The sequence below is a fragment of the Myotis nattereri genome (assembly GCF_964212035.1).
Source record: "Myotis nattereri genome assembly, chromosome: 15".
In the NCBI taxonomy this organism is placed as follows: Eukaryota; Metazoa; Chordata; class Mammalia; order Chiroptera; family Vespertilionidae; genus Myotis; species Myotis nattereri.
In genome coordinates, this window is record NC_138090.1 from 53,084,785 (window position 1) to 53,110,169 (window position 25,385).

A 25,385-nucleotide genomic window follows, 5' to 3' on the forward strand; every position below is an offset into this window, starting at 1 on the left:
CTGACCAGTTTGGCTCAGTGGATAGAGCGTCGGCCTGCGGACCAGAGGGTCCCAGGTTCGATTCCGGTCAAGGACATGTGCCTTGGTTGCCGGCACATCCCCAGTGGGGGGTGTGCAGGAGGCAGCTGGTCGATGTTTCTCTCTCATTGATGTTTCTAACTCTCTATCCCTCTCCCTTCCTCTCTGTAAAAAATCAATAGAATATATTAAAAACAAACAAAAAAAAAACAAAAAAACCTCCTAAGATATTAACATTTTTGCTTCTGAGACAGAGCTGAGGGCTTGCCCAGTGCACTGGGTTTCCGCCTGAAATGTGTGCAGAAACGTTTGAAGAGGCACCTGAGCACACAAGCTTTCAAGGGAAACAGTGCCCAGACCCCCCTCCGTCCACATGCTCTGCTCTGTGTTAGTGATTTTCCTGACGCTCACCCGCTCCTAGGCCTGGTGCGGGCATGGATGTCATCTCCCCGGTCTCCTGTGACACGCACCCCACTTACCTCCACAGGATAAAGGAGTGCCGCCGCACAGGTGGGACCTAAGGCTCTCCTGGCCAGAAGAATACCTACTTCCCCGCACCATTTGAAGGGCCACTAGCGATCCTGTGGCCTTGTGTGAGGTGAGTGCTCCGAGCAGTGTAGCGTCGGGGCCCAGAGGAAATGCACCACCCGTGAGATTCTCTCCTCCATCCACAGGCCTGACTCCCCAGGAGCAATAGAACCATGTGAAGCAGGAGGAGGCTGTGGGGTTGGGTGTCAGCATTTCCGTGACACCCCTGACTGCAGACGGATTTCTCTACAGAAATACAGAGCAGACCCCGAACACACCAAGGCAGGGCCTCGCCCTTGCCAGCTCTTTTCAGAGAACAGAAGGAAATGCTCCAGGCTCAGGTGATTGGGTTTGTTTTATCCTTTCTTGTCTTCATTCATGGATGTCTAGAGGCCTATAAAAACCACCTCTGTTAATTTGAAAAGTATATGTGTGTGTGTGTGTGTGTGTGTGTGTGTGTGTGTGTATCTTTTGTCTTTCAAATATATGAATGTGGGGTTTCTAGTGTAACGAACAATTGTGCTTGGTCACATTATAGAAACTTCTGACTGGATGAAAGCATGGATGACTGAAGGCTCAATTTCAAAATATAGGATGGGGCAAAAGTAGATTTATAGTTGTGTATACCTGATACAGAGTTAATTCCGGTATTGTTTATTATGGTCTTATTTCTGTAAACCTACTTTTGTCCCACCTTGCATTTTACTAGGCATGTGATCACTGAATTGTATACTAAATTAAAATCCCACTCGCTATATAGTTGCACCTTCTAAAGTGGAAATGAGCAGAAAAACTAACATTTCTTCTATATCATCTAAAGGACGTCATGCCATTACACAGAATGGAGTTGGTACAGGAACCCCTGACATTTCACGATGTGGCCGTGGACTTCACCTGGGAGGAGTGGCAGCTCCTGGACCCTGAGCAGAAGGACCTGTACAGGGATGTGATGTTGGAGACCTACAGCCACCTGGTGTCCGTGGGTGAGGACAGCTCCCGTGTGTCAGTCCGATGGGCCTCAGTCAGTGGCCTTTCCATTTTCAGCTTCTGAAAGCTCTGGCATGTCTGGCTTTCTGAAGTGGTAGATGAATCTTAAGTTTTCTGTCTGGCCCCAGAGAGGAATATTCTCTCTTCTCCTGAGAGAATACCTTTACTGTCTAAGTGTGAAAATTGTTTTGTCCTTATTATATTCTATGGTCTTCACAGACCCCACGTCCTATTCAGTGTGTCTAAGGCTTCTATCATTCCCCATGAACAGGTTACGAGGCCAGCAAACCTGACATACTTTCCAGGTTAGATCACGGAGAAGCACCATGGACAGTGGCAGGTGAACTCCTCTGTGGGACCCGTTCAGGTGAGTGAGAACCAGCACAGGGGGGCTGTGGAAATCACGCTTTAGTTGCTCAGAGCAGAGGCTCAGAGGTGAAGGGATTTGAGGATAGGTGAGCAGTGCCTCAGTGTATGTCCTTCCCAGCAAGAGAGATATCCCTTCTGTTTGTAGGAGTTTAGAGAAAAATAGATCCCTTAATCAATTCTGGGATTTGATCCCTCTTTATCTGCACCAGGGGGCGGTGCGGAACAAAGGAATGCCCTGGCCAGCAGCCAGGGAAGAGAGGCCCCGGCTGGCAGCCAGAAGGCCCCAATCGGCCTTGATCGCCAGCCAGGTATAGGGACCCTATATGTTTACAAATTTCATGCACTGGGCCTGTAGTTGTGGTATAATTTATGTGGAAAGATCACTTTGGCTCCTGGATGGAAAACAGATGGTCGCTGGCAGGGGAGGAACAGGAAAAACAGGCAGAAGCCTACTGCTGTAGTCTGAAAGAGGGACTGGCTTCCATGTGTGGAAGGGGTGTTAGTCCACTTCTGGGCACATTCATAGGGGAGGACAGGCGAGATTTATCACAGAGGTAGATGCTGTGTGTGAGCAAGAGTACCAGATGAAGGGTGATGCTGAGAAGTTTTGTTCTGGTGACAGGGAAGAGTGGAGTTCTCATTTACGTTAATGGAGATGAGATGTGCAGAACGATTTGAGTTCTTTTCTGGAGGTTGTTAGTCACAGGTGCTAGGAGCTTTCTGTTGTGTTATCACCTTACTCCTGCCATGCCCACCACACTAATGGACCCACAGCCAGTCCTGGCTGCTTCTAAAATGTAACTTGTTTTCCTCCACTTCTCTCCATCTCCACTGTGCCTTCCCACCTGTTTTCACAACCTGTAGCTGTTTTTTGCACGTTTCTTTGCCCTTTAAGTGGCTTCACCAAACTGTAGTGTAGGCCCCTGTACATGAGGACTGTGTTTGTGTGTCCCCAACCTAGGACCGTGTTGGTACACAGTAGTCAGCAGTGAGGAATGGGGAAGGAATGAGTCTGCCCCTCTCCAATTTGGTTTCTGTGTGTCTGCTGATACCATAAATTGCCTATATTTTACAGTCTGCATGTTTATCATGACCTTAGGAAGTAGACGAATCTGTATTTCATCATGGTGAATTATGGAACCTATTTTTACACTCAACTTTAACCTTTTTCTTTCTTTATATTATTGTGTTTTCCAAAGAACATTAAACATGGAATTTTGTAACAAATATATTTTTATTGATTTCAGAGAGGAAAGCAGAGGGAGAGAGAGATATGAACATCAATGATGAGAGAGAATCACTGATTGGCTGCCTCCAACATGCCACCTACTGGGGATTGAGCCCTCACTGGGAATCAAATCATAATCTCCTGGTTCAAAGGTCGAAGCTCAACCACTTAGCCAAGCCAGCTGGGCTGAATGTATCAGGATAATTTTTCATTACCTTTCTTCCAATTCAAATGTTGGATGAGTTCATTGTTCTGTTCTCTCCTAGAAATTTGGAAACATGATCATCTGCCAAAACACTTACAAAATGAAAGCCTAGAACAATGGCATAAATTTAACACATGTGAAAATACTGTCCATCAGAGCATAAACCATGCTCTGTTACCACAAAACCATTTGTTTAATGTACTTAAAAATAGTAAAAAATCAGATTTATCTTTACTCAACCAGAGAAGAAACTATGAAATCACCTTGCCTATTGAGCTTACTGAAGTTGGAAAATCCTTTCTCCAAGCCAACAGTGAAAAATTTCAGGCTGAAGTGAAATTTCAGGAAAGCCAAAAACTCATCAGCACTCAGTCCCAACTCATCAAACCTCTGAAAAGAGAGAAGGCTCACGTAATGGGTGACGGTGGGAAAGCCTTCAAAAAGAGGATTTGTCTCACTGATCATCACATCATTCAAACAGGTGAGAAGCCACGTCAGTGTAGGGAATATGGGAAAGCGTTCACAATCTTCATGCTCACTGAACAGCAGAGAACACACACAAGAGAGAAACCCTTCTTCATATGCAGTAACTGTGGAAAAGGCTTCCTCCAGAATCGCGACCTCATTGTACATAGGCGAATTCACAGAGGGCCAAAGCCATGTATATGCAACGAATGTGGAAAAGGCTTCGTGAATAAGAGCAATCTCACTGTACACAGGCGAATTCACACGGGGGAGAAGCCTTATGTATGCAACGAATGTGGAAAAGGCTTCATCCAGAAGGGCGATCTCATAGCACATCAGAGATTTCACACAGGAAAGACGCCCTTTGTGTGCAATGAGTGTGGAAAATTCTTTGCCCGGCCCTTTGGTCTCATTAAACATCAAAGAATTCACACTGGAGAGAGACCCTATTCCTGCAGCACGTGTGGGCAAGCTTTTGCCTACATGCCGACCCTTGTGAGACATGAGAAAAAACACCTAAGAAGAAAACGTGATAGTTCAGTCAAGGCGACATGTCCTGACTCAGAGAGTCCCCGCTCATCACAGACCAGTGTTGTCCTTCAGGAGATAAACCTTATTAATACAGTGACTATGCAGGTGCCTACTGTGGTCCCTCAGACAGTATTAAACATGAGTGGGCCTCTAGCAAACAGGAATGTAGTCATCGTGGCCCAGCCTGTGGCCAGAGGTGTGCCCTCAGGAGGACTTGCACAGGACAGCAACCTTGTGAATGCAGTGAGTGTGGTCTCACCATCAGTGATCAATTACGTGTTACTTTATGTCACAGGAAACCAATAGGAGACTTTGTGCAAAGATTTGATCAAAAAAATTCCAGTTCAGACTATTGTTGAAAAGTATATCCTGAGAGAAATTGTATAAATGCTGAAACTGGGACGTTGTGAGAGTCTCATGCTGTTAAATATGTGAATTGATACTCATGCTGAGGCCACAATTTCCCTTCTCAAATCTCACTCCATCCTTGTATCCTGAAGGAGTGGTCACCATGCTTTCTTTTTTTTTTTTTTTTTTAATATATTTTATTGAGTTTTTACAGAGAGGAAAGGAGAGAGATAGAGAGTTAGAAACATCGATGAGAGAGAAACATCGACCAGCTGCCTCCTGCACACTCCCCACTGGGGATGTGCCCGCAACCAAGGTACATGCCTTTGACCGGAATCGAACCCGGGACCTTTCAGTCCGCAGGCCGACGCTCTATCCACTGAGCCAAACCGGTTTCGGCACCATGCCTTCTTTATAGGGCAGCTGATCCAATCTCTTCCACGCCAAGTCTGGTCAAGTGATTTGCAGAAAACACAAAGGTCCCTACACTGGCTTTCTTGTCCAGATGATGGCCTGCAGCTCCCAGATCTGCTCACTCATGGGAAGCAGCTTAAGCTGAGCCCCCGATATGAAAGAAGAGTTGGCTGTCACTTAGGAGGGAGTCGAGGGTGGGTGAGTCATAGTTGGCACTGTCAACATCTCAGGATCCAGGCTGGCACTAGCGCTGCCTCAGGCCTGAGGACGCCCCTCTGCCAATATGTTGCTCTCCTGGTTGCTCCCACCTCCTTGGAGCCTCTAGCCTTGGTTGCCCTCACACCCCCTGATCTTCCATTGGTTCCCATTGGCGACTAAATTTTGCATCTTTACAAAACATAAAAACTGTTTCAGCCGAGACCGGTTTGGCTCAGTGGATAGAGCGTCGGCCTGCGGACTGAAGGGTCCCGGGTTCAATTCCGGTCAAGGGCATGTACCTGGGTTACGGGCATTTCCCCAGTGGGGGATGTGCAGGAGGCAGCTGATCGATGTTTTTCTCTCATTGATGTTTCTGGCTCTCTATCTCTCTCCCTTCCTCTCTGTAAAAAATCAATAAAATATATTTTAAAAAAACCAAAAAAAACTGTTTGAAGGGTGACCTAAACTAACGGTTGCCGACCCTGCCTAAACCACATTGCAGGTGCTCAGTAGCCATATCTGTGTGACAGCACAATGAACAAAACTTTGTAGCTAACAATATGGCTACTCAGAGAAATCTGTCTTAATTTGCATTATGCCAGAGAGTTATACTAGAGAGCACTGCTTGAAATGATTCTATATTTCCCAGCACAGAAAAGTAAAAAACTAGTTGTATGTTGATTTGGAAAGTGATTGGTTGTATTAAAATTACTAATCAGATTTTTGTCACAGGGATGAGCTATTGGAAGGCAATTGTAAAGAACTGTAAAAAAACACGTGTCTCACCCAGGCTGGGTGCCTCAGTGGTTGAGCATCAACCTATGAACCAGGAGGTCACAGTTTGATTCCTGGTTCAGGTTACAGGCTTGATCGCCAGTGGGGGCATGCAGGAGGCAGCAGATCATTGATGTTTTTATCTGTATGATTCTCACTCATCATTGATGTTTCTCTCTCCCTATTCCTTCTTCTCTGGAATAAAGAACAGTTGTCTCCCTACAAATTATATCTTATCTTCAGGGAAAGGGAGAGAAGGATGGAAACATCACTGATGAGAGAGAATAATTGATGACTGCCCCCTGCAGGCCTCCCACCTCAATCCAGGCATATGCCATAACTGGGTTCATAGGTCTGTGCTCAACCACTAAGCCACATAGGCTGGCTGGGCAGTCCCGGACAGTCATGTGTGATTAAAAACTTTAATTGAATATAAACTGGGCAGAGCAGGAAAGAAAAAGGTGTTCAGAATAAACAGAGTAAAGAGGGTGACAGGAATCTTAGTCTCTAAGAATAGAGAATGTGGGAGATGGAATGTGAGATCCTTAAGAGATATTGTCAAGCAAAGCTTTTGCAATCATGCTTTTTTTAAAAAATATATATATATTTTATTGATTTTTTTTTTTTACAGAGAGGAAGGGAGAGGGATAGAGAGTTAGAAACATCGATCTGCTGCCTCCTGCACACCCCCCACTGGTGATGTGCCCACAACCAAGGCACATGCCTCTGACCGGAATCGAACCTGGGACCCTTCAGTCTGCAGGCCGACGCTCTATCCACTGAGTCAAACCGGTCAGGGCTGCAATCATTCTTAGAGCTGCTACCATTTCAAAGCGTCCAGCTCCACTGTTTCCTGCTGAATTGAGACATGTGCTTTCTCTTCCTTTTCCCTCTCTCTTGGGAGAGGGACTCTGGTTCTCTCGCTCTCCAGAGCACTTTACTAACTGTCCCATACTTTTCCACCTATCCAAGTCATAAAGTCATAAACAGTTTGGCTTTTGGAAAAAAAAAAAAGGAAATTCGCTCTGCCATGTGGTGGCTCTTTCAGGATTCAATCTCAAATGCTGGGTTTGGGGTAATTTTACTCCTTACGGTATATTTTCAGGCACCAAACATTGTGCCAGGCACTATAGTGCCCACTGAAGTGACATCAGTGAGCAAAGCAGGAAAAGGAACAGCTTTTATGGACCTTACAATGGAGGGAGGGAGACAGTAAATGGATTGTGCAATCTCAGCAGGTGATAAGTCCTATGAGGAAGAAGAATGCACAGTAATAGATAGTGATTTACAATAATGTATAGTTGTAATAGGTGGTGGGGAGAAGGGTATTCTTGCACTGGCCTGTTAGGCTTTTCTGGATATATTCTGAACCACGACTGAGGGACTGAGGGGAGTCACCCATCATAATGTTTGTATCAAGAGAACATTCCAGGGCAGTTTTTTTCTTTAATATTTAATTTTTTTAAATTTCTAATTACAGTTGACATACAGCATTATATTAGTTTCAGGTGTACAACGTAGTAATTAGGCATGTGAATAACTTACAGAATGATCCCCAGTAAACCCAGCACAGGGCTACTTCTAATGATTGACAGGCTTCCTGCCTCAGAAACTTAAATGAGTGCAAATTTCCCGGGTACATCTCACACCCCCTAAACCAGAAATTCCAGTACTGATCTGGGATCCAGGACTATTGATTTTTTTTAATATAAAAATTCTAATTAACTGGGGGGGGAAGCAAAAATTTAATAGAAGGATTTTCTATATTCTTTTGTTAGGGAAGGCCTTTCTAAGTGTGACGCAAATCCAGAAACATTACACAAAATGTAACTTCTGTGTGGTAAAAGATGGTTTAATAGAAGTTAAAGGGAAATTGCATATGCTTATAGATGGATCAAAAAAGTTTTGAGAAATACACTCTAAAGTGTTAATTGCTAAATTTCCTAGAGGTTAGATAACAGGTAACCTTTCTTATGTATTGTTTAATTTTTAAGAAGCATGTATAACTTATAATCAGCAAAAATAAAGGTGTTTTTTTCTTCATTTTGGCAATAATAATAGAGAAGGATAAATTGTATTCTGTTTGACTAGACAAGAAGGGTTTTAAAAACATGGGGAGAAATTTTTTTGAGAAGTTTCAAATAAGTTTGGGTACCTAAAAACGTAACTTTTATTTGTACAGTGTGTAGCAACTTAAAGCATAACTATGTAGTATATATATTTTAAAATTTATAGAATTTGGAAAGTGTGAAATGATATTAAATGTTGTGAGTAAACATTATGTGTTTTTCTCTCTCTTTTTTTTTTTTAAATAATTACAAATCCCCTGGTCCAAATTTATTATGTATTTCTGAAGGCTTTAACTGAAAAAATACATACATACTCTCACATAAGTGTTTCTCTTCGTCTTTCCCTCTCTCTTACACTCTCCCTAAGAACATCAATGGAAAAATATCCTTGGGTGAGGATTAACAAAAAAATGATAATAATTATACAACATTCTCATGGAACAAACTGGGCCTTTGTTGTGATAAAACAACTTCAGCCACTTGGCTTGAGGAGTTTGACTTCCCAGGTGGTGCTCAACCTGGGGACTAGGGCGTTTTAACAGCGGCCTCATGCACACCTCAGGCTGACATTCCTTGCCCTAAATCATGGATTACAGCCCAATCACCACCCTTACAGTAGACCTCGTAATGGGATGGATTGCCGTTTGCCCTTGCCATTGATTCCAGACTTTTACTGCCCTCACTTTATTTTTTTTATTTTTATTTTTTTTATATATATATTTTATTGATTTTTCACAGAGAGGAAGGGAGAGAGATAGAGTTAGAAACATCGATGAGAGAGAAACATCAATCAGCTGCCTCTTGCACATCCTGTGCTCACAATCCAGGTACATGCCCTTGACCGGAATCGAACCCGTGACCTCTCAGTCCGCAGGCTGACGCTCTATCCACTGAGCCAAACCGGTTTCGGCTGCCCTCACTTTAGTGGCCTATTTGAGTCCTCCCCTCACGCCGCCCACACCCCCCCACCACCACCCCGTGACAATTTACTAGTAGCCTTCTCCCAGAGTTCCTCTTTTCCAGTTGGTGATGCCCAGCCTCAGACTGTACTAGCTTCTGAAATTCTGTTATTTTTTAAATATATTTTTATTGATTTCAGGGAGGAAGTGAGAGGGAAAGAGTCATTGATTGGCTGCTTCCTGCACACCCTCCACTGGGGATCAAGCCCGCAACCTGGGCATGTGCCCTGACTGGGAATCGAACCCATGACCTCTTGGTTCATAGACTGATGCTCATCCACTGAGCCATGCCAGCCGGGACAAATTCTTTCTGTTCTTAAAAAACTATTCTCTGGCTCTGACTGGTTTGGTTCAGTGGATAGAGCGTAGGCCTGCGGACTGAAAGATCCCAGGTTAGATTCCAGTCAAGGGCACGTACCTTGGTTGCGGGCACATCCCCAGTGGGGAGTGTGCGGGAGGCAGCTGATCGATGTTTCTCTCTCATCGATTTTTCTAACTCTATCCCTCTCCCTTCCTCTCTGTAAAAAATCAATAAAATATTAAAAAAAAAAAAACAACACCAAAATATTTTCTGGCTAGAGCGATCTCTGAGTGTCGAACAGGTGTGTAATGCTGTCCCTTTCTAGGAGCGCCTCCTGTGCTGTGCTGCTCTGCTGCCACCTAGAATCCTAATTGATCCTTTGGAAAGGTTTTTTGTGTTTAATTCTATGTAAAGAGGAGAATACACTTCTCTGCCCAGCCCGCTGAAAGCAACTGAGCTCGCACCGTGTTGGCATCACGAAGCGCTCAAAATGTACCCGTTTTTTAAGAGTCCAAGTGCCCGTAAAGGAGATCATTTCAGCAGCTTCTCACCTGTCCGCCATCCCTGGCTAGTACTTGCCTCAAAGTCGCAGCTGTAACATCTGTACGGTGAGCAGGTGTCCCGACATGGCGGCCCCCGTGGGCCATCGCTGGGTGGGCGCGGACATACTGCCACTGAAAAGGGTTTGCTGCCTTTCTTCAAAAGCCGGAGATCCTCCTCGGCCACCGTAGAGGGAGCCGTAATAGTGCAGAAGCTGAAGCGTTTTTAAGCGTTTTTGCGAAAACCCCACAGTGTGTGCTGTCCTGGTGGGTTTGAGGAAAAACTCGGGTGAGTGTGTGCCCTTGTCCTCGGAAGTGTTTGCGTCACAGTTGGAGTTTGGTTTCGCACAGGTGACGTGTGTGCATGGAATCATCACGGGGTCGGAGGGGGAGGGTAGGAGCACCCGGGACGAGGTTGCTAAGGGGACCCGTGTAGGACCGGGAATTGAGGTATTTGAAGGGCAGCAGAGGCATCTGTGATCGGGGTGCCCGCGGGGTCGGTGCCCAGGTGAAGAGTCTGTAGAGATAACGCCCCTGTCCTGACTGTCACCTATGGGGTGCGGCAGGTCACCCCGCTTGCAAGAAGTGCAGGAGGCATTTAGGGAGATGGCGGTGTCAGGTTCAGGTTGGGGTTTGATAGGCGGGTCAGGGATGTTGAGTTCAGCGAGGGAGGTCCGTACCCGGATTTGGTTAAGAAGGAAGAGTGGGGAGGAGGGGAAGCGGCGCGTAAGATCTCAGAGAGCTGGGAGGCGGCGGCAGAAGGCGGGCAGGAATGCAAATCTCCCAAAGTGTCCATTGTGATGCAGGGCCAGAGCCTGCCCACCATCCCCTCCTCTCCCCCGCCCAATCCTCCCCCCCTCCCCCCCCACACATCCTCATCCTCAGGAGGCCCAACCAGAAACGATGAGGTCAGCAGCCCCCACTCTGCCAGCTGGCCAGCCCTTCCCATCTCGTCCCCGGCACAGCGGGAGGCACAGTGCGCACAGCCCAGGAGCGGGTCCTGCGCAGCGCCGGCCCCAGGAGGAACCAGAGAAACCCATCCTCAGGGGGCCAGCCAGGCTCTCCCACCCCGAAGACCGCAGGCAGCCCAATCATGTGATCAGACAGTTTTGGGTCCTGATGGGTCAGAAGGCTTCAAACAGCGCAGGTAAATGCGGGCAAGAAAGAATGCCACCTCTACCCCGTCACTACCTCCTGGGTTTGCCCGCTTGGGGGCGCACTGCCATGGCGAACAACTGGACTTGAGCAGAGGGAAGCACCTGATTCACTTGGACGGTGCTCCCCTTTGCTCCTCCCAATGTGAGCTTGAACCCCATGCACTGTGATCTCCGCCTTCCCACTGTGATTGGCAGGTCTACAAGGGCTGTCCCAAGTCAATGGAAAGGCAAAGGATGGGGGTTAGGGGATTTAAGAGTAGAGAGTCAAAAAAAAAAAAAAAAGAGTAGAGAGTCAGACAGTGCCTCTTGGCCACTTGGGGTAAAGCCAGTGCCAGCAGTAACAGTTTATCATGCTCATTCATTTAGGATTTCAAAACAAATGAGAACTCCCATCCACCCACCCCCAAGTGCATGTCTTCCTCACTTAAAAGCAAGTTCCAGCCGAAACTGGTTTGGCTCAGTGGATAGAGCGTTGGCCTGTGGACTGAGGGGTCCCAGGTTTGATTCCGGTCAAGGGCATGTACCTTGATTGTGGGCACATCCCTGGTGGGGGATGTGCAGGGGGCAGCTGATCGATGTTTCTGGCTCTCTGGCTCTCTCCCTTCCTCTCTGTAAAAAAATCAATAAAACATATTTTAAAAAAAAATTTTTTAAAAAGCAAGTTCCAATTCAAAAAAAAAAGAAGAAGGATGTGGGATTAGTGTCTCTTCTCTGGTCCCCAGGAGCTTGTAAGGGTGAAGTTCTGATGTTTGTTTAATTAAGGTTAAGACCTTGGCTGCTGTTGGGACCAAAGGCCTTGGGGCCCAGAGTACTATTCCCAGTCCTTCTGTTTTTTTAACCTTTAGTCCATTAGTTGACGAACTAGAGACCCAGGGACTATACCAGCAACACCCGGCCCGTTTGTCATGTATCCTTTGTGGAACCTTTTGTCCTGCCAAGGCAGAATGGGTCATTGTGACACAGACATTTGGGTCTGCAAATTGGAAAATATTCATCTGTCTCTTTCAGCAAATATTTGCCAACCCCTGCACTCACCTCTTTTTAAAAAAATATATTTTATTGAGTTTTTTTACAGGGGGGAAGGGAGAGAGAGAGTTAGAAACATTGATCAGCTGCCTCCTGCACACCCCCTACTGGGGATGTGCCCGCAACTAAGGTACATAGTAAGACAAAGATTTATATTTTTGATGTTTATTTTTGATGTTTCTATCCTCTCCCTTCCTCTCTGTAAAAATCAATAAAGTGTATTTTAAAAATAATTAAAAATGTTTTTTTGGAAGAATTAAAAAAAAGGTTTTCCCTAAGTGGCAGCCATGACCAACTTTAAAATCATTTTTCGTGAGAATTTTCAACTGAAAATATTCAAGAACACCCGAATTGTGAGGAATATATTTATTTGTATAACATTCATTGCAAATTGATTTTTTTAGTTAAATTCAAAATATCCTGGCATGTGGGTATGGTTTCCGTTTTGGACGCGTGGCAGTTAATGGGTGAATATACTCAAGGACACTTGCTTATTTGCCTGATATGCATTAGTGCATTCTTCTTTCCTAACAAAAACTCCTTTATATTTTAGATTCCATCCCTGCGATAAGGTGACCCATATGCCAGTGTATTAGTAAGTCCAGGTCCATCTTAGTCAAATGTGGTGGTTCCAGTTCCCATCATTAGTGATTGAATTACCTTGAAATGAGCTTAAGTACATAGTGCAGTTCTAGCCAGCTATATATGTTAAAATCTGTTAGTCGTTTCTCGGAGACAATTTTCTGTTTTACCCAATTCCGTGAGTATGAAGGGGAGCATTTCCCACCCTAAAAACATACCTCTGTGGGGTATTGGTTATTTTAAGCTGGTTGACTTGAAGAAACTGCAGCCCTGAGAGAAGCTCTGAAAACCTAGTAGAAGTTACCCCTTAAAAAGGCCATTTATATTTGTCAGAGCAATTTCATCTGTAAGGGTGTCTCCCTCACTATACCAAACCCCCCTAAAGGATCAGTGGAGGAAGCAGGACTTATATCTACACCACCGCCTTAAGCTTCCTTACTGTGCTTTTCCCAGTAACCTCCCCTAACTGACTCTTCACCCCCAACATATTTTTTTAATAGTTACGATGTTCTCAGCATTAAAAAAAAAATGTATGTTTATTGGTTTCGGAGAGGAAGGCAGAGGGAGAGAGACATAGAAACATCAATGATGAGAGAGAATCAATGATAGGCTGCCTCCTGCTCGCTCCATACTGGGGATTAAGCCTGCAACCCAGGTATATGTCTTGATTGAAATCGACCCCTGGAATCCTTCAGGCCATAGGCCTATACTCTACCCACTGAGTCAAACCAGCTAGGGCTCCACCCAACATTTTTTGACTTTAGGTAACAGTGGTTTGTTTTTCAGGTGATAATGTTTGCCATTTTGGCCAAAATTCTATTTTTCTGAGTTGCTTCCATGTATATAGGAGGTATACATGTCATTAACCTTTTTGATTGTTTTTCCCTTATTAATCTATGTGATATGAGTTTAATTATTAGATCAGCAAAATAACCTAGAATAGAAGGAACAATTATTCTGCCCCTGCAATGGTTTTTCCCTCATCATCTTTCACAATGCATCACTTAAATTCCACAGGATAAAGGAATTCCTCCACCACTTTAAAATATAGGCTTTATGGACCTGAAGAGTGAATACTTCTAGGAGACCAAATGAAGGGAGGGACATGGGGGGCATTGTGTGAACAGGAGGACGTTGGCACTGGGTCCCAGACCAAATATGTCACTCATTGAATTTTCTCCTTAATGCACAGGTTCTGACTCATCAGAAGCAATAGAATCATATGAAACAGGAGGAATTTGAAGAATCGGGAGAAGTTGAAGAATCGGGTATCAGAAATTTAAAGCAAACCCAAACATACCAAGTCAGAGCCTCCCCGTTGTCAGCTCTTTCAAAAAAAATTTATTGATTTCAGAGAAGAAGGGAGGAGAGTTAGAAACATCAATGATGAGAGAGAACCACTGATCGACTGCCTACTGCACACACCCTACTGGGGATGGAGCCCGTAACCCAGCCATGTGCCCTTGTACAGAATCAAACCCGGGACTCTGCGGGCGCCAGGCCAATGCTCTATCCACTGAGCCAAACTGGCTAAGGCACCGGCTCTTTTCAGAGAACAGAAGAAAATGCTCCAAGATCAGGTGACTTTGGGTTTGTTTTATCATTTTCTGTCTTCCTGAATGGATGTCTAGAGGCCTATAAAAACCACCATTGTTCATCTGAGAAGTATACATATATCTAGGGTGTCGAAAAAAATTGTATACACACTTTAAGACTGATAGCTCAATTGATGTTTCTTTCTTTCAGATTTAACGCACTGGAATTAATAATTATTGAAAGTGTGTATACATTTTTTGGGGACACTCTGTATTGTGTCTCAAATACATGAATGTGGTATTTCTAGGAAACAAGAACATTTAACTTCTTCATATTTCAGAAACACATAATTGGATAAACACATGGATGATTGAATGCTCAATTATAAGATGCAAAGTGGGCCAAGAGTAGCTTTACAGTTGTATGTGAAACAGAGTTGATTGCTGTATTGTTTATTAATTGTTGTATTATTTTCCATAGGAACAACTGTAAAACTACTTTTCTCCACCATAGGCATGTGATTATTCAACTGTATACTAAATTAAAACCCCACTCGCTATATGTGTAGTCTATAAAGTGAAAATGAGCAGAAAAACTAACATTTCTTCCATATCATCTAAAGGACATCACACCATTACACAGCATGGAGTTGTTACCGGAACCCCTGACATTTCACGATGTGGCCGTGGACTTCACCTGGGAGGAGTGGCAGCTCCTGGACCCTGAGCAGAAGGACCTGTACAGGGACGTGATGTTGGAGACCTACAGCCACCTGGTGTCCGTGGGTGAGGACAGCTCCCGTGTGTCAGTCCGATGGGCCTCAGTCAGTGGCCTTTCCATTCTCAGCTTCTGAAAGCTCTGGCATGTCTGGTCTTCTGAAGTGGTAGATGAATCTTAGTCTTCTGTTTGGCTCCAGAGAGGAATATTCTCCCTTCTCCTGAGAAAATAGCCTTTACTATCGAAATGTGAAAATTGTTTAGTCTTTAAATATTATATTCTATGGTCTTCACAGACCCCAAGTCCTATTCAGTGTGTCTAAGGCTTCTATCATTCCCCGTGAACAGGTTGTGAGGCCAGCAAACCTGACGTACTTTCCAAGTTGGATCACAGGGAAGCACCATGGACAGTGGCAGGTGAACTCCTCTGTGGAACCCGTTCAGGTGAGTGAGAACCAGCGCAGGGGGGCTGTGGAAATCACATTCTATCTAGTCGCTCAGAGAAGGGGCTTAGAGGTGAAGGGATTTGAGGATAGGTGAGCAGTGCCTCAGTGTATGTCCTTCCCAGTGAGAGAGATATCCCTTTCTGTTTGTAGGAGTTTAGAGAAAAATAGATCCCTTACTCTCTTCTGGGATTTGATCCCTCTTTATCTGCACCTTGAGTTTTGGTTGTATGGTTTTTACTTTTTTAAATATTTTGTTTGTTTGTTTGTTTGTTTGTTTTTAGAGAGAGAGGAAGGGAGAGGAATACAGAGATGGAATCACTTTGTAGAGAGAGAATCATTGATCGGCTGCTCTCTGCACGCCCCATACTAGCTATTGAGCCTGCAACCCAGGCATGTGCCCTGACCAGGAATCGAGCTGTGACCTGGTTCACAGGTTGTCACTCAACCACTGAGCCATGCCCCCCGGACATGGTTCTTTTTTTTTTTCAGGATACTCACATCTTTCCCTTCTGCATACCCTTCCACCTCCCCTGCTATGAGACTGCACCGGCCAAGGCCGCCCTTCAGTGACAAAATTCTCTCTGTCTTCTGAGCACTGCTGCTTTCTGCCCCCACTGATGTTGATTGCTTTCCTCACATCCACCCCATCTTGGATGCTGTGTCCCCAAGTGAAATGACTCACTGTGCTTTCCTTTCCTTTTTCTCTTCTCTTTTTCTTCACTCTGAGGTTCTGCATAGATCCTGGTTTCCATTTCCTCATCTGAACCACTAACCCTTCAAAGTTTTCTTCATTCTAATCAGCTAAGCTTCTTTTGTTCCCCTCACAAGACTCCCATAGTGCGACCTCCCCAATGTGATCCACCACAGACGCTATTCTGTGGAATTTACTCACCTCGATGGCAACTCTCGATGAGCTCCCAGTCACGGCAAGGAACTAGAATTATCGTCCCTCCTAGAGAACCCCCGTAAGTGTAGGTTCTCCTTCATTCCTGTGCACCTGCCCCCCTGGCCATCCAGCCATCATATCAGTTCCCTACCCACAGCGCTCTCTAAAGGAATCTGTTGTTCATGATGTGATTTAACTAGAACATCTAACTAGGTACATTCCAGCCTAAATAATACTCTTGCTGACTTCAAATTAATTCCTTTGTGTATTTTCTAATTTTGAACTTTGTTCTTGTGTATTGTAGATGTTACCATTGTAGCATTCACTTCCCTAAAACTTTTCATTTTCTCCCCACCATAGAATGAGGACATTCAATCCTGGTTAACTCTAATACCCATCAAAATTATGTTAAAATTTTTTTCTTCCTGTTATTTGCATGATATGATATGTTGTTCGTAAAGAGATAGATTTTTATCTTTTTTCAAAAATGCTGCCCATTGTGTTCCATACCTGTTGTTGCTTCCTTGTTTTATCCTCTACAAATTATTTTTAGATAACCTAGTGTATGCTGGGCATAACAGTAGTGAGACAAACCTTACAAATATACCAAGAGCTTTCATTTTAAGAGAAGGAGTAAGAAAATGAATCAAAACACACAAATAATATATGGAGGAGGTGAAAACTGCTGTGATAAAAATTCATTCTGAAGGCCCTGGCTGGTTTGGCTCAGTGGATAGAGCGTCGGCCTGCGGACTCAAGGGTCCCAGGTTCGATACCGGTCAAGGGCATGTACCTGGGTTGCGGGCACATCCCCACTGGGGGGCGTGCAAGAGGCAGCTGAATCAATGTTTCTCTCTCATCGATGCTTCTAACTTGCTATCCCTCTCCCTCTCCCTTCCTCTCTGTAAAAAAAAAAATCAATAAAATATATTTTTAAAAAAATTCATTCTGAAGAATGCAGCTATAGGTGCTAGGGCTCGGGCTGCTCTTTTAGGAAGGGAACTCCTCTCTGATAAGATGCTTTTGAGCCAAGAGATGAGGGACATTAGGCTGCTGGGTTAGAAGATTCCCCGTAGAGAGGCCAGCAGAAGAAAAGATAGGAATGTGTTTGAAGAAACATTCAGGAGCTGGTGTGAATGGAGCAGAGTGGGCTGTGGGGAGCATTCCAGAAATAACAGTCACTGGCAGGGAGAAGCAGGAAAAGCAGGCAGAAGGCTACTGCTGTAGTCTGAAAGAGGGACTTCCTTCCACATGTGGAAGGGGTTTTAGTCCAATTCTGGACATATTCAAAGGGAAGATAGGCGGGATTTATCATTGAGGTAGATGCTGTGTGTGAGCGAGAGTACCAGATGAAGGGTGATACTGAGAAGTTTTTTCTGGTTACAGGGAAGAGTGGAGTTCTCATTTACGTTAATGGAGATGAGATGCGCAGAAGGATTTGGGTTGCAAAATCAGGGGTTCTGTTCTGGAGGTTGTTAGTCACAGGTGCTAGGAGCTTTCTGTTGTGTTATCACCTTACTCCCGCCATGCCTACCTCACTAATGAGCCCACAGAGTCCTGGCTTCTAAAATGTAACTTGTGCCCTAGCCGGTTTGGCTCGGTGGATGGAGCGTCGGCCTGCGGACTCAGGGGTCTCGGGTTCGATTCTGGTCAAGGGCATGTACCTTGGTTGCGGGCACATCCCCAGTGGGGGGTGTGCAGGAGGCAGCTGATCGATGTTTCTCTCTCATCGATGTTTCTAACTCTCTATCCCTCTCCCTTCCTCTCTGTAAAAAAATCAATAAAATATATATTTTAAAATGTAACTTGTTTTTCTCCACCTCTCTCCATCTCCACCAGGGGTCCTCAAACTACGGCCCGCGGGCCACATGCAAATACAAATATTGTATTTGTTCCCGATTTGTTTTTGTTTTTTAATATATTTTATTGATTTTTTACAGAGAGGAAGGGAGAGAGAGAGAGAGAGAGAGAGAGAGAGAGAGAGAGAGAGAGAGTTAGAAACATCGATCAGCTGCCTCCTGCACACCTCCCACTGGGGATGTGCCCACAACCAAGGTACATGCCCTTGACCGGAATCGAACCTAGGACCTTTCAGTCCGCAGGCCGACGCTCTATCCACTGGAGCCAAACTGGTTATGGCTCGATTTGTTTTTTTTTTTTTACTTCAAAATAAGATATGTGCAGTGTGCATAGGAATTTGTTCATAGTTTTTTTTTTTAACTATAGTCCAGCCCTCCAACGGTTGAGGGACAGTGAACTTGCCCCTGTTTAAAAAGTTTGAGGACCCCTGATCTCCACTGTGCCTTCCCACCCGTTTTCACAACCAGTTGCTGTTTTGTGCACGTCTTTGTCCTTTCAGTGGCTTCATCAAACTGCAGTGTAGGCCCCTTGTATGTGAGGACTGTGTCTGTGTGTCCCCAACCTAGGACCGTGTTGGTACGCAGTAGTCAGCAGTGAGGAATGGGGAAGGAGTGTCTGTCCCTCTCCAGTTCGGTTAAGGTGGCCCTTTCCTGTGTCTGCTGATACCATAAATTGCCTATATTTTACAGTCTGCATGTGTGTCATATCCTTACGGAAGTAGACAGATATATATTTCATCATAGAACCTGTTTTTATATTCAACTTTTGCCTTTCCTTTCTTTTTATTACTGTGTTTTCCAAAGAACATTGAACATGAAATTTGTAACAAGTACAATTTTATTGATTTTAAAGAGGAAAGCAGAGGGAGAGAGAGAGAGAAATATCAATGATGAGAAAGAATCACTGATTGGCTGCCTCCTGCATGCCCCCTACTAGGGATTGAGCCTGCAACCCGGGCATGTGCCCTGACTGGGAATCGAACCAAAACCTCCTATTTCATAGGTCGATGCTCAACCACTTAGCCAAGCCAGCTGGGCTGAATGTATCAGGATAATTTTTTATTACCTTTCTTCCAGTTCAAGATGTTGGATGGGTTCATTGTTCTGTTCTTTCCTAGAAATCTGTAAACATGATGATAATCTGCCAGAACACTTACAAAATGAAAGCCTAGAACAATGGCATCAACGTAACACATGTGAAAATACCGCCCATGAGAGCACAAACCATTCTCTGTTAGGACAAAAACATATGTTTGACTCATGTGGAAAAAATATGAAATCAGATTTTTCTTTACTTAACCGGAGGAGAAACTATGAAATCAGGACGCCCCCTGAGTATCCTAAAGCTGGACAATCCTTCCTCCATGCTAACGGTGAACAGTTTCAGGCTGAAATAAAATCTCATGAAAGCCAAAAACTCCTCAACACTGAGTCCCAACTCGTCAAACCTCAGAAACCACAGAAAAGAGAGAGGGCTCACGTATGCAGTGACTGTGGGAAAGCCTTCAAGAAGAAGTCTTGCCTCACTGATCATCAGGTCATTCATACAGGTGAGAAGCCACATCAATGCAGTGAGGGAGGGAAAGCTTTCTCCAGAAACTTCATGCTCACTGAACAGCAGAGCAAGCACACAGGAGAGAAACCTTATAAATGCTCTGAATGTGGCAAAGCATTTCTCAAAAAATCCTTACTCAGTATACATCAGAGAACACACACAGGAGAGAAACCCTTCGTATGCACTGAGTGTGGAAAAGGCTTCACCCGGAACGGCGACCTCGTTGTACACAGGCGAATTCACACGGGGGAGAAACCTTGTATATGCAAGGAATGTGGGAAAGGCTTCATCCGGATGAGCAATCTCACTGTACACAGGCGAATTCACACGGGGGAGAAGCCTTATGTATGCCACGAATGTGGAAAAGGCTTCATCCAGAAGGGCGATCTCATAGCACATCAGAGATTTCACACAGGAAAGACGCCCTTTGTGTGCAGTGAGTGTGGAAAATTCTTTTCCCGGAAGTTAAGTCTCATTAAACATCAAAGAATTCACACTGCAGAGAGACCTTATACCTGCAACACGTGTGGGGAAGCTTTTGCCTACATGTCTACCCTTGTGACACATAAAAAAATACACCCAAGAGCAACTCATGGTGGTGGCCCAGTCAAGGCGATACTTCCTCGCTCAGAGAGTCCCAGCTCATCACAGACCAGTGCTGTCCTGCAGGAGATAAATCTTGTTGATACGATGACTATGCCGGGGCCTTCTGTGGTCCCTCCGACAGTATTAAACATGAGTGGGCCTCTAGCAAACAGGAATGTAGTCACTGTGGGTGAGCCTGAGGCCAGAGGTACACAGGACAGAAACCTTCTGAATGCAGTGAGTGTGGTCTCACCGTCAGTGACCAATTATGTGTTATTCTATGTCATAGGAAACCAATAGGTGTCATCCTGTGTGCAAAGATTTCATCCAAAAATTCTAGTTCAGGTTATTGTTGCAAAGTATATCCTGAGAGAAATTGTCTACATGCTGAAACTGGGAAGTTATGCGAGTCTCCTGCTGTTAAATATATGCACTGATATGAAGGCATACTCTGATCTTAACCCAAACACATACATCAATGGGTCAGTTGTGTCAGTTGAAGAAATAAAAGGAGCTCTTTGGAGGTAATAAGTGAATTTTGAAAACATGAACGTAATTGTATCTGAAAGGTTGGTATGAGTGAAAACCACTAAAGTGCTAATACTGGATCAGTGGTATATGTGCACGTATTTATCAATTCAGTTTCCCCAGACCAGTGTGAATGGTTAATTGAAAATGGGCGTGTCTACCTAAACTCTTTAAGAAGTTTATGTTATACAGAGGGTCCTATGAAACAGAAGCTTTATATTGATTGGGTCTATTCATTTATTTATACTGAGTTTTTGTCAAGTACTTCCTTTGTACCTGGTTCTGTTCCAGGAGCTGAAGAGGCAGTAGTGATGAAAAGAGAAGAAGGTCATGGTGTCCCAGAGACAGCATTCAGGTAGTCATGTGATCTTATCTCTAAGTGGCACCTGTACACACCAGCTAATCGTGTAAGGGTATGTCAGTGTCTACACCCTGGGCCTGGTCTTAGTTTGTTCTCATTGCGGTAAGACAATACCATAGCCTGGGTGGCTTATAGAAGCAGAAATTTATTTAAATAGAACTCATTTTGTAAATTATAGTCATGCCTATCACAATGTTGTACACCTAAAGCTAATATAATGCTATATGTCCACTGTAATTGGAGCCCTCATGAACTGTAAGCAAACTAAACAAAATGCGAACTAGAGAGGATCAAAAAACTTACTCCCATTTGGGTTTATTTGTGGCTGTAAGAGAAAGTTTACCAATTAGGAAACAGTTTCAATGTACTGAGGGATCTGCAATTGGCATAAGAATATTATTAAAATATTTTTCAAACCCGGCTGGTGTTGCTCAGTGATTGACCTCTGAACCAGGAGGTCAGGGTTTCAATTCCAGATCTGGGTACATGCTCGGGTTGTGGGCTCCATCTGCAGTGTGGGGCGTGCAGGAGGCAGCTGATCAATAATTCAATCTCATCATTGACATTTCCTTCCCTTCCTCTCTGAGATCAATAAAAATATTTTTAGAAAAAGAAGAAATAATTCTTGCCCTAGCTGGTTTAGCTCAGTGGACAGAGCATTGGCCTGGGGACTAAAGGGTCCCAGGTTCAATACCAGTTAAGGACACATGCCTGGGTTTCGGGCTTGATCCCCAGTAGGGGGCGTGCAGGAGGCAACCAATCCATGATTCTCATCATTGATGTTTCTCTCTCTCCCTTTCCCTTCCTCTCTGAAATCAATACAAATATTTTTTTAAAGAAAGAAATAATCCTTTATTGTTGAAATTATTACATATGTCCTATTTTCCCCCCATGGATCCCCTCCAGCCAGCCCCTGCCCACTGCCCCAGGCCCTTACCTCCCCATTGTCTGTGTCCATGGATTATGCATATATGCCATGCCTTCTTTATAGGGCAGCTCATCCAATCTCTCTTCCACAACAAATCTGAGCAAATGATTTGCAGAAAACATGAGGTCCCTTCTACTGGCTGTTTTGTCTGGATGATGGTCTGCAGCTCCCAGATCTGCTCATTCACGGGAAGCAGCTTAAACTGAGCCCCAATCTGCAAGGAGAGTTGGCTGTCACTTAGGAGGGTGAGCCTGGTGGATGAGTCAGAGTTGCCACTGTCAACATCTCAGGATCCAGGCTGGCTCTGGTGTCTTCCAATATGCATTGGAATATATGCATTGATACTAAGGATCCCCTTCCTCCAGGATAGTGCTCTCCTGGTTGCTCCCACCTCCTTGGACCCTCTAGCTTCTGTTGCCCTCTCACCTCCTGGTCTTCCATTGGTTCCCATTGGTGACTAAATTTTTCATCTTTACAAAACAAATAAAAACTGTTTTAAGGGTGCCGGAAAGCACGTTTCAAGTGCTCCGTAGCCATATATGTGTGACTAGTAGCGACCTCATCGGACAGCACAATGAACAAAACTTTGTAGCTAACAATATGGCTACTCAGAGAAATCTCATAATTTGCATTATGCCAGGGAGTTACATTGGAGAGCACTGCTTGAAATGATTCTATATTTCCCAGCCCAGAAAAATAAAAACCAGTTGTATGTTGATTTGGGAAGTGACTGATTGTGCTAAAATTACTAATCAGAGTTTTTTGTCACTGACAGGAATGAGCCATTGAAAAGGGTTCATAAAAAAATTGTAGAAAACAGTTGTCTCACCCAGTCTGGGTCGGTCAGTGGTCGAGCATCGGACCTATGAACCAGGAGTTCACAGTTCCATTCCAGGTCCAGGTTGCAGGCTTGATCCCCAGTGTGGGCCATGCAGGAGGCAGCAGGTCATTGATGTTTCTATCTGTGTGCTTCTCTCTGATGTTTCTCTCTCGCCTCCTTTCCTCTCTGAAATCAGTGAAAATAGATTTTAAAAAAGAACAGTTATCTCCCCACAAATTATTCTTTTTTTGTTGTTATTGTTAATCCTCACCCTAGAATATTTTTCCATTGATTTTTCAGAGAGCGAGAGTAAGGGAGAGGGAGAGAAAGAGAGAAACCAGGTCCAGGGAATCTGAAACCAAGGTATGTGTACTTGACCAGAATTCAACCCCGGAACCTTTGGTCCAAGGATCGACACACTATCCACTAAGCAAAAACAGTCTAGGGCACAAATTATTTTTTAAAATATATATATTTTTATCCTCAGGGAGAGAGAGAGAGAAGAATGGACACATCACTGATGAAAGAGAATATTGATCGCCTTCCCCTTGCATGACTCCCACCTGTGATAGAACCTGCAACCCAGGCATATGCCCTGACCAGGAATTGAACAGCAACCTCCTGGTTCATAGGTGGATGCTCAGCCGCTGAGTCACATTGGCTGACCGGACAGTCCCCCCCAAAATCATGTGTGAGTAGAAAGCTTAACTGAATATAAACTGGGCAGAGCAGGAGAGAAAAAGGTGTTCAGAATAAATAGAGCAAAAAGGGTGACAAGAATCTTAGTCTCTAAGAATGGAGAATGTGGGAGATGGGGTGTGAGATCCTTAAGGGATGTTGCCAAACAAAGCCTTTGCATTTGTCCAAGGGACTATCAATCATTCTTAAGAGCTGCCACCATTTCAAAGCTTCCAGCTCCACTGTTTCCTGCTGAATTGAGACATGTGCTTTTTCTTCCTTTTTCCTCTCCTTCTCCTGGGAGAGGGACTCTGGTTTTCTCGCTCTCCAGGGCACTCTCCCTTAATCTCATAACTGTCCCATAGTTTCCCACGATCCACACTATAAACAGTTCTGCTTTGGGGAAAGAAATGGAAATTAGCTCTGCTATGTGGTGGCTCTTTCAGGATTTAATCTCAAATGCTGGTTTTGGGGTAATTTATACTCCTTCAGACATATTTTCAGGCACCAAATATTGTGCCGGACACTGTAGTACCCACTGAAGTTCCAACAGTAAGCAAAGCAGGCAAAGGAACGGCTTTTATGGACCTTATAATGGTGGGAGAGAGACAGTAAATGGATTGTGCAATCTCAGCATGTGATAAATCCTATGAGGAAGAAAGATAACAATAGATACTAATTTATAATAATGTATAGGTTGTAATGGGATGGGGGGTGGTATTCTGGCCCTGCTCTGTTAGGCTTTTCTGGATATATTTTGAACCAAGACTGAGGGGCTGAGGGGAGTCACCCATCATAATGTGTGTATCAAGAGAACATTCCAACCTAGCTGGTTTGGCTCACTGGATAGAGCGTTAGCCTGTGGACTGAAAGGTCCCAGGTTCGATTCCGGTCAAGATCGTGTACCTTGGTTGCGGGCACATCCCCAGTGGGAGGTGTGCAGGAGGCAGCTGATTGATGTCTTTCTCTCATGGATGTTTCTAACTCTCTATCCCCCTCCCTTCCTCTCTGTAAAAAAATCAATAAAAAATATTTAAAAAAGAGAGAACATTCCACCCCTAGCCGATTTGGCTCAGTAAGTAAAGCATAAGCCCTTGGACGGAAGGGTCCCGTGTTCAGTTCTGGTCAAGGGCACATACCTGGGTTGCAGACTCCTGCCTGGCCCCAGGGCCAGTGGTCGGGGATCATGCAGGAGGCAACCGATTGATGTGTTTCACATCGATATTTCTATCTTCCCCTCTCTCTTCCACTCTCTACAAATCAATGGAAAAGTATCCTCTGGTGAAGATTTTAAGAGAGAGAGAGAAAGAGAGGGGGAGAGAGAGAGAGAGAGAGAGAGAGAGAGAGAGAGAGAGAGAGAGAGAGAGAGAGAACACATTCCAGGATGGTTTTTATCCTTTAATATATTTTTAAAAATTTTCAATTACAGTTGACATACAGCATTATGTTAGATTCAGGTGTACAGTGATTAGGCATGTGTATAACTTACAGAATGATCCCCAGTAAGTCCAGCACAGGGCTGGTTCTGATTATGGACAGGCTTCCTGCCTCAGACACTTAAAATGAACGCAATTTTCCTGGTCACATCCCACATCCCCTAAACCAGAAACTCCAGTACTGAACTGGTTTCCAGGACTATAGCATTTTAACAGCGGCCTCATGCACACCTCAATCTGACATTCTTTGCCCTAAATCCTGGATTACAGCCCCATCACCACCCTTACAATATACCTCGTAATGGGATGGATTCATGATGTGGCCTTGCCATTGATTCCAGACTTTTACTGCC

At 44.5% G+C, this 25,385-nt stretch overlaps 2 protein-coding genes across 4 annotated transcripts; both read left to right on the forward strand.

The window, feature by feature from the left end:
• Positions 1 to 505: 505 nt before the first annotated feature.
• Positions 506 to 4,661, forward strand: LOC308530447 (zinc finger protein 350-like). Its single transcript, XM_081107114.1, has 4 exons — positions 506 to 887; positions 1,367 to 1,529; positions 1,805 to 1,900; positions 3,397 to 4,661. The coding sequence occupies exons 1-4, from the start codon at positions 873 to 875 to the stop codon at positions 4,635 to 4,637; spliced, it is 1,515 nt and encodes a 504-aa protein (XP_080963240.1). The 5' UTR covers positions 506 to 872; the 3' UTR covers positions 4,638 to 4,661.
• Positions 4,662 to 10,114: 5,453 nt separating this feature from the next.
• On the forward strand, positions 10,115 to 21,585 carry LOC308530446 (uncharacterized protein). Of its 3 annotated transcripts, none has more exons than XM_081107113.1 (5): positions 10,115 to 10,222; positions 13,891 to 14,278; positions 14,857 to 15,019; positions 15,299 to 15,394; positions 19,260 to 21,585. In XM_081107113.1, the coding sequence occupies exons 2-5, from the start codon at positions 14,264 to 14,266 to the stop codon at positions 20,579 to 20,581; spliced, it is 1,596 nt and encodes a 531-aa protein (XP_080963239.1). In that variant the 5' UTR covers positions 10,115 to 10,222; positions 13,891 to 14,263; the 3' UTR covers positions 20,582 to 21,585. The 3 variants fall into 3 exon arrangements, with proteins under 3 accessions (XP_080963239.1, XP_080963238.1, XP_080963237.1); XM_081107112.1 differs by having other exon boundaries at positions 10,162 to 10,284; XM_081107111.1 differs by lacking the exon at positions 10,115 to 10,222 and adding an exon at positions 10,723 to 11,080.
• The last annotated feature ends 3,800 nt before the right edge of the window (positions 21,586 to 25,385 follow it).

Excerpts from the sequence above, each read along its gene's own strand:
- LOC308530446 (XM_081107113.1), top strand. Across the intron at positions 15,020-15,298 it reads CAGCCACCTGGTGTCCGTGG|GTTGTGAGGCCAGCAAACCT; the intron begins GTGAGGACAGCT and ends CCCCGTGAACAG. Across the intron at positions 15,395-19,259 it reads CCTCTGTGGAACCCGTTCAG|AAATCTGTAAACATGATGAT; the intron begins GTGAGTGAGAAC and ends GTTCTTTCCTAG.
- LOC308530447 (XM_081107114.1), top strand. Across the intron at positions 1,530-1,804 it reads CAGCCACCTGGTGTCCGTGG|GTTACGAGGCCAGCAAACCT; the intron begins GTGAGGACAGCT and ends CCCCATGAACAG. Across the intron at positions 1,901-3,396 it reads CCTCTGTGGGACCCGTTCAG|AAATTTGGAAACATGATCAT; the intron begins GTGAGTGAGAAC and ends GTTCTCTCCTAG.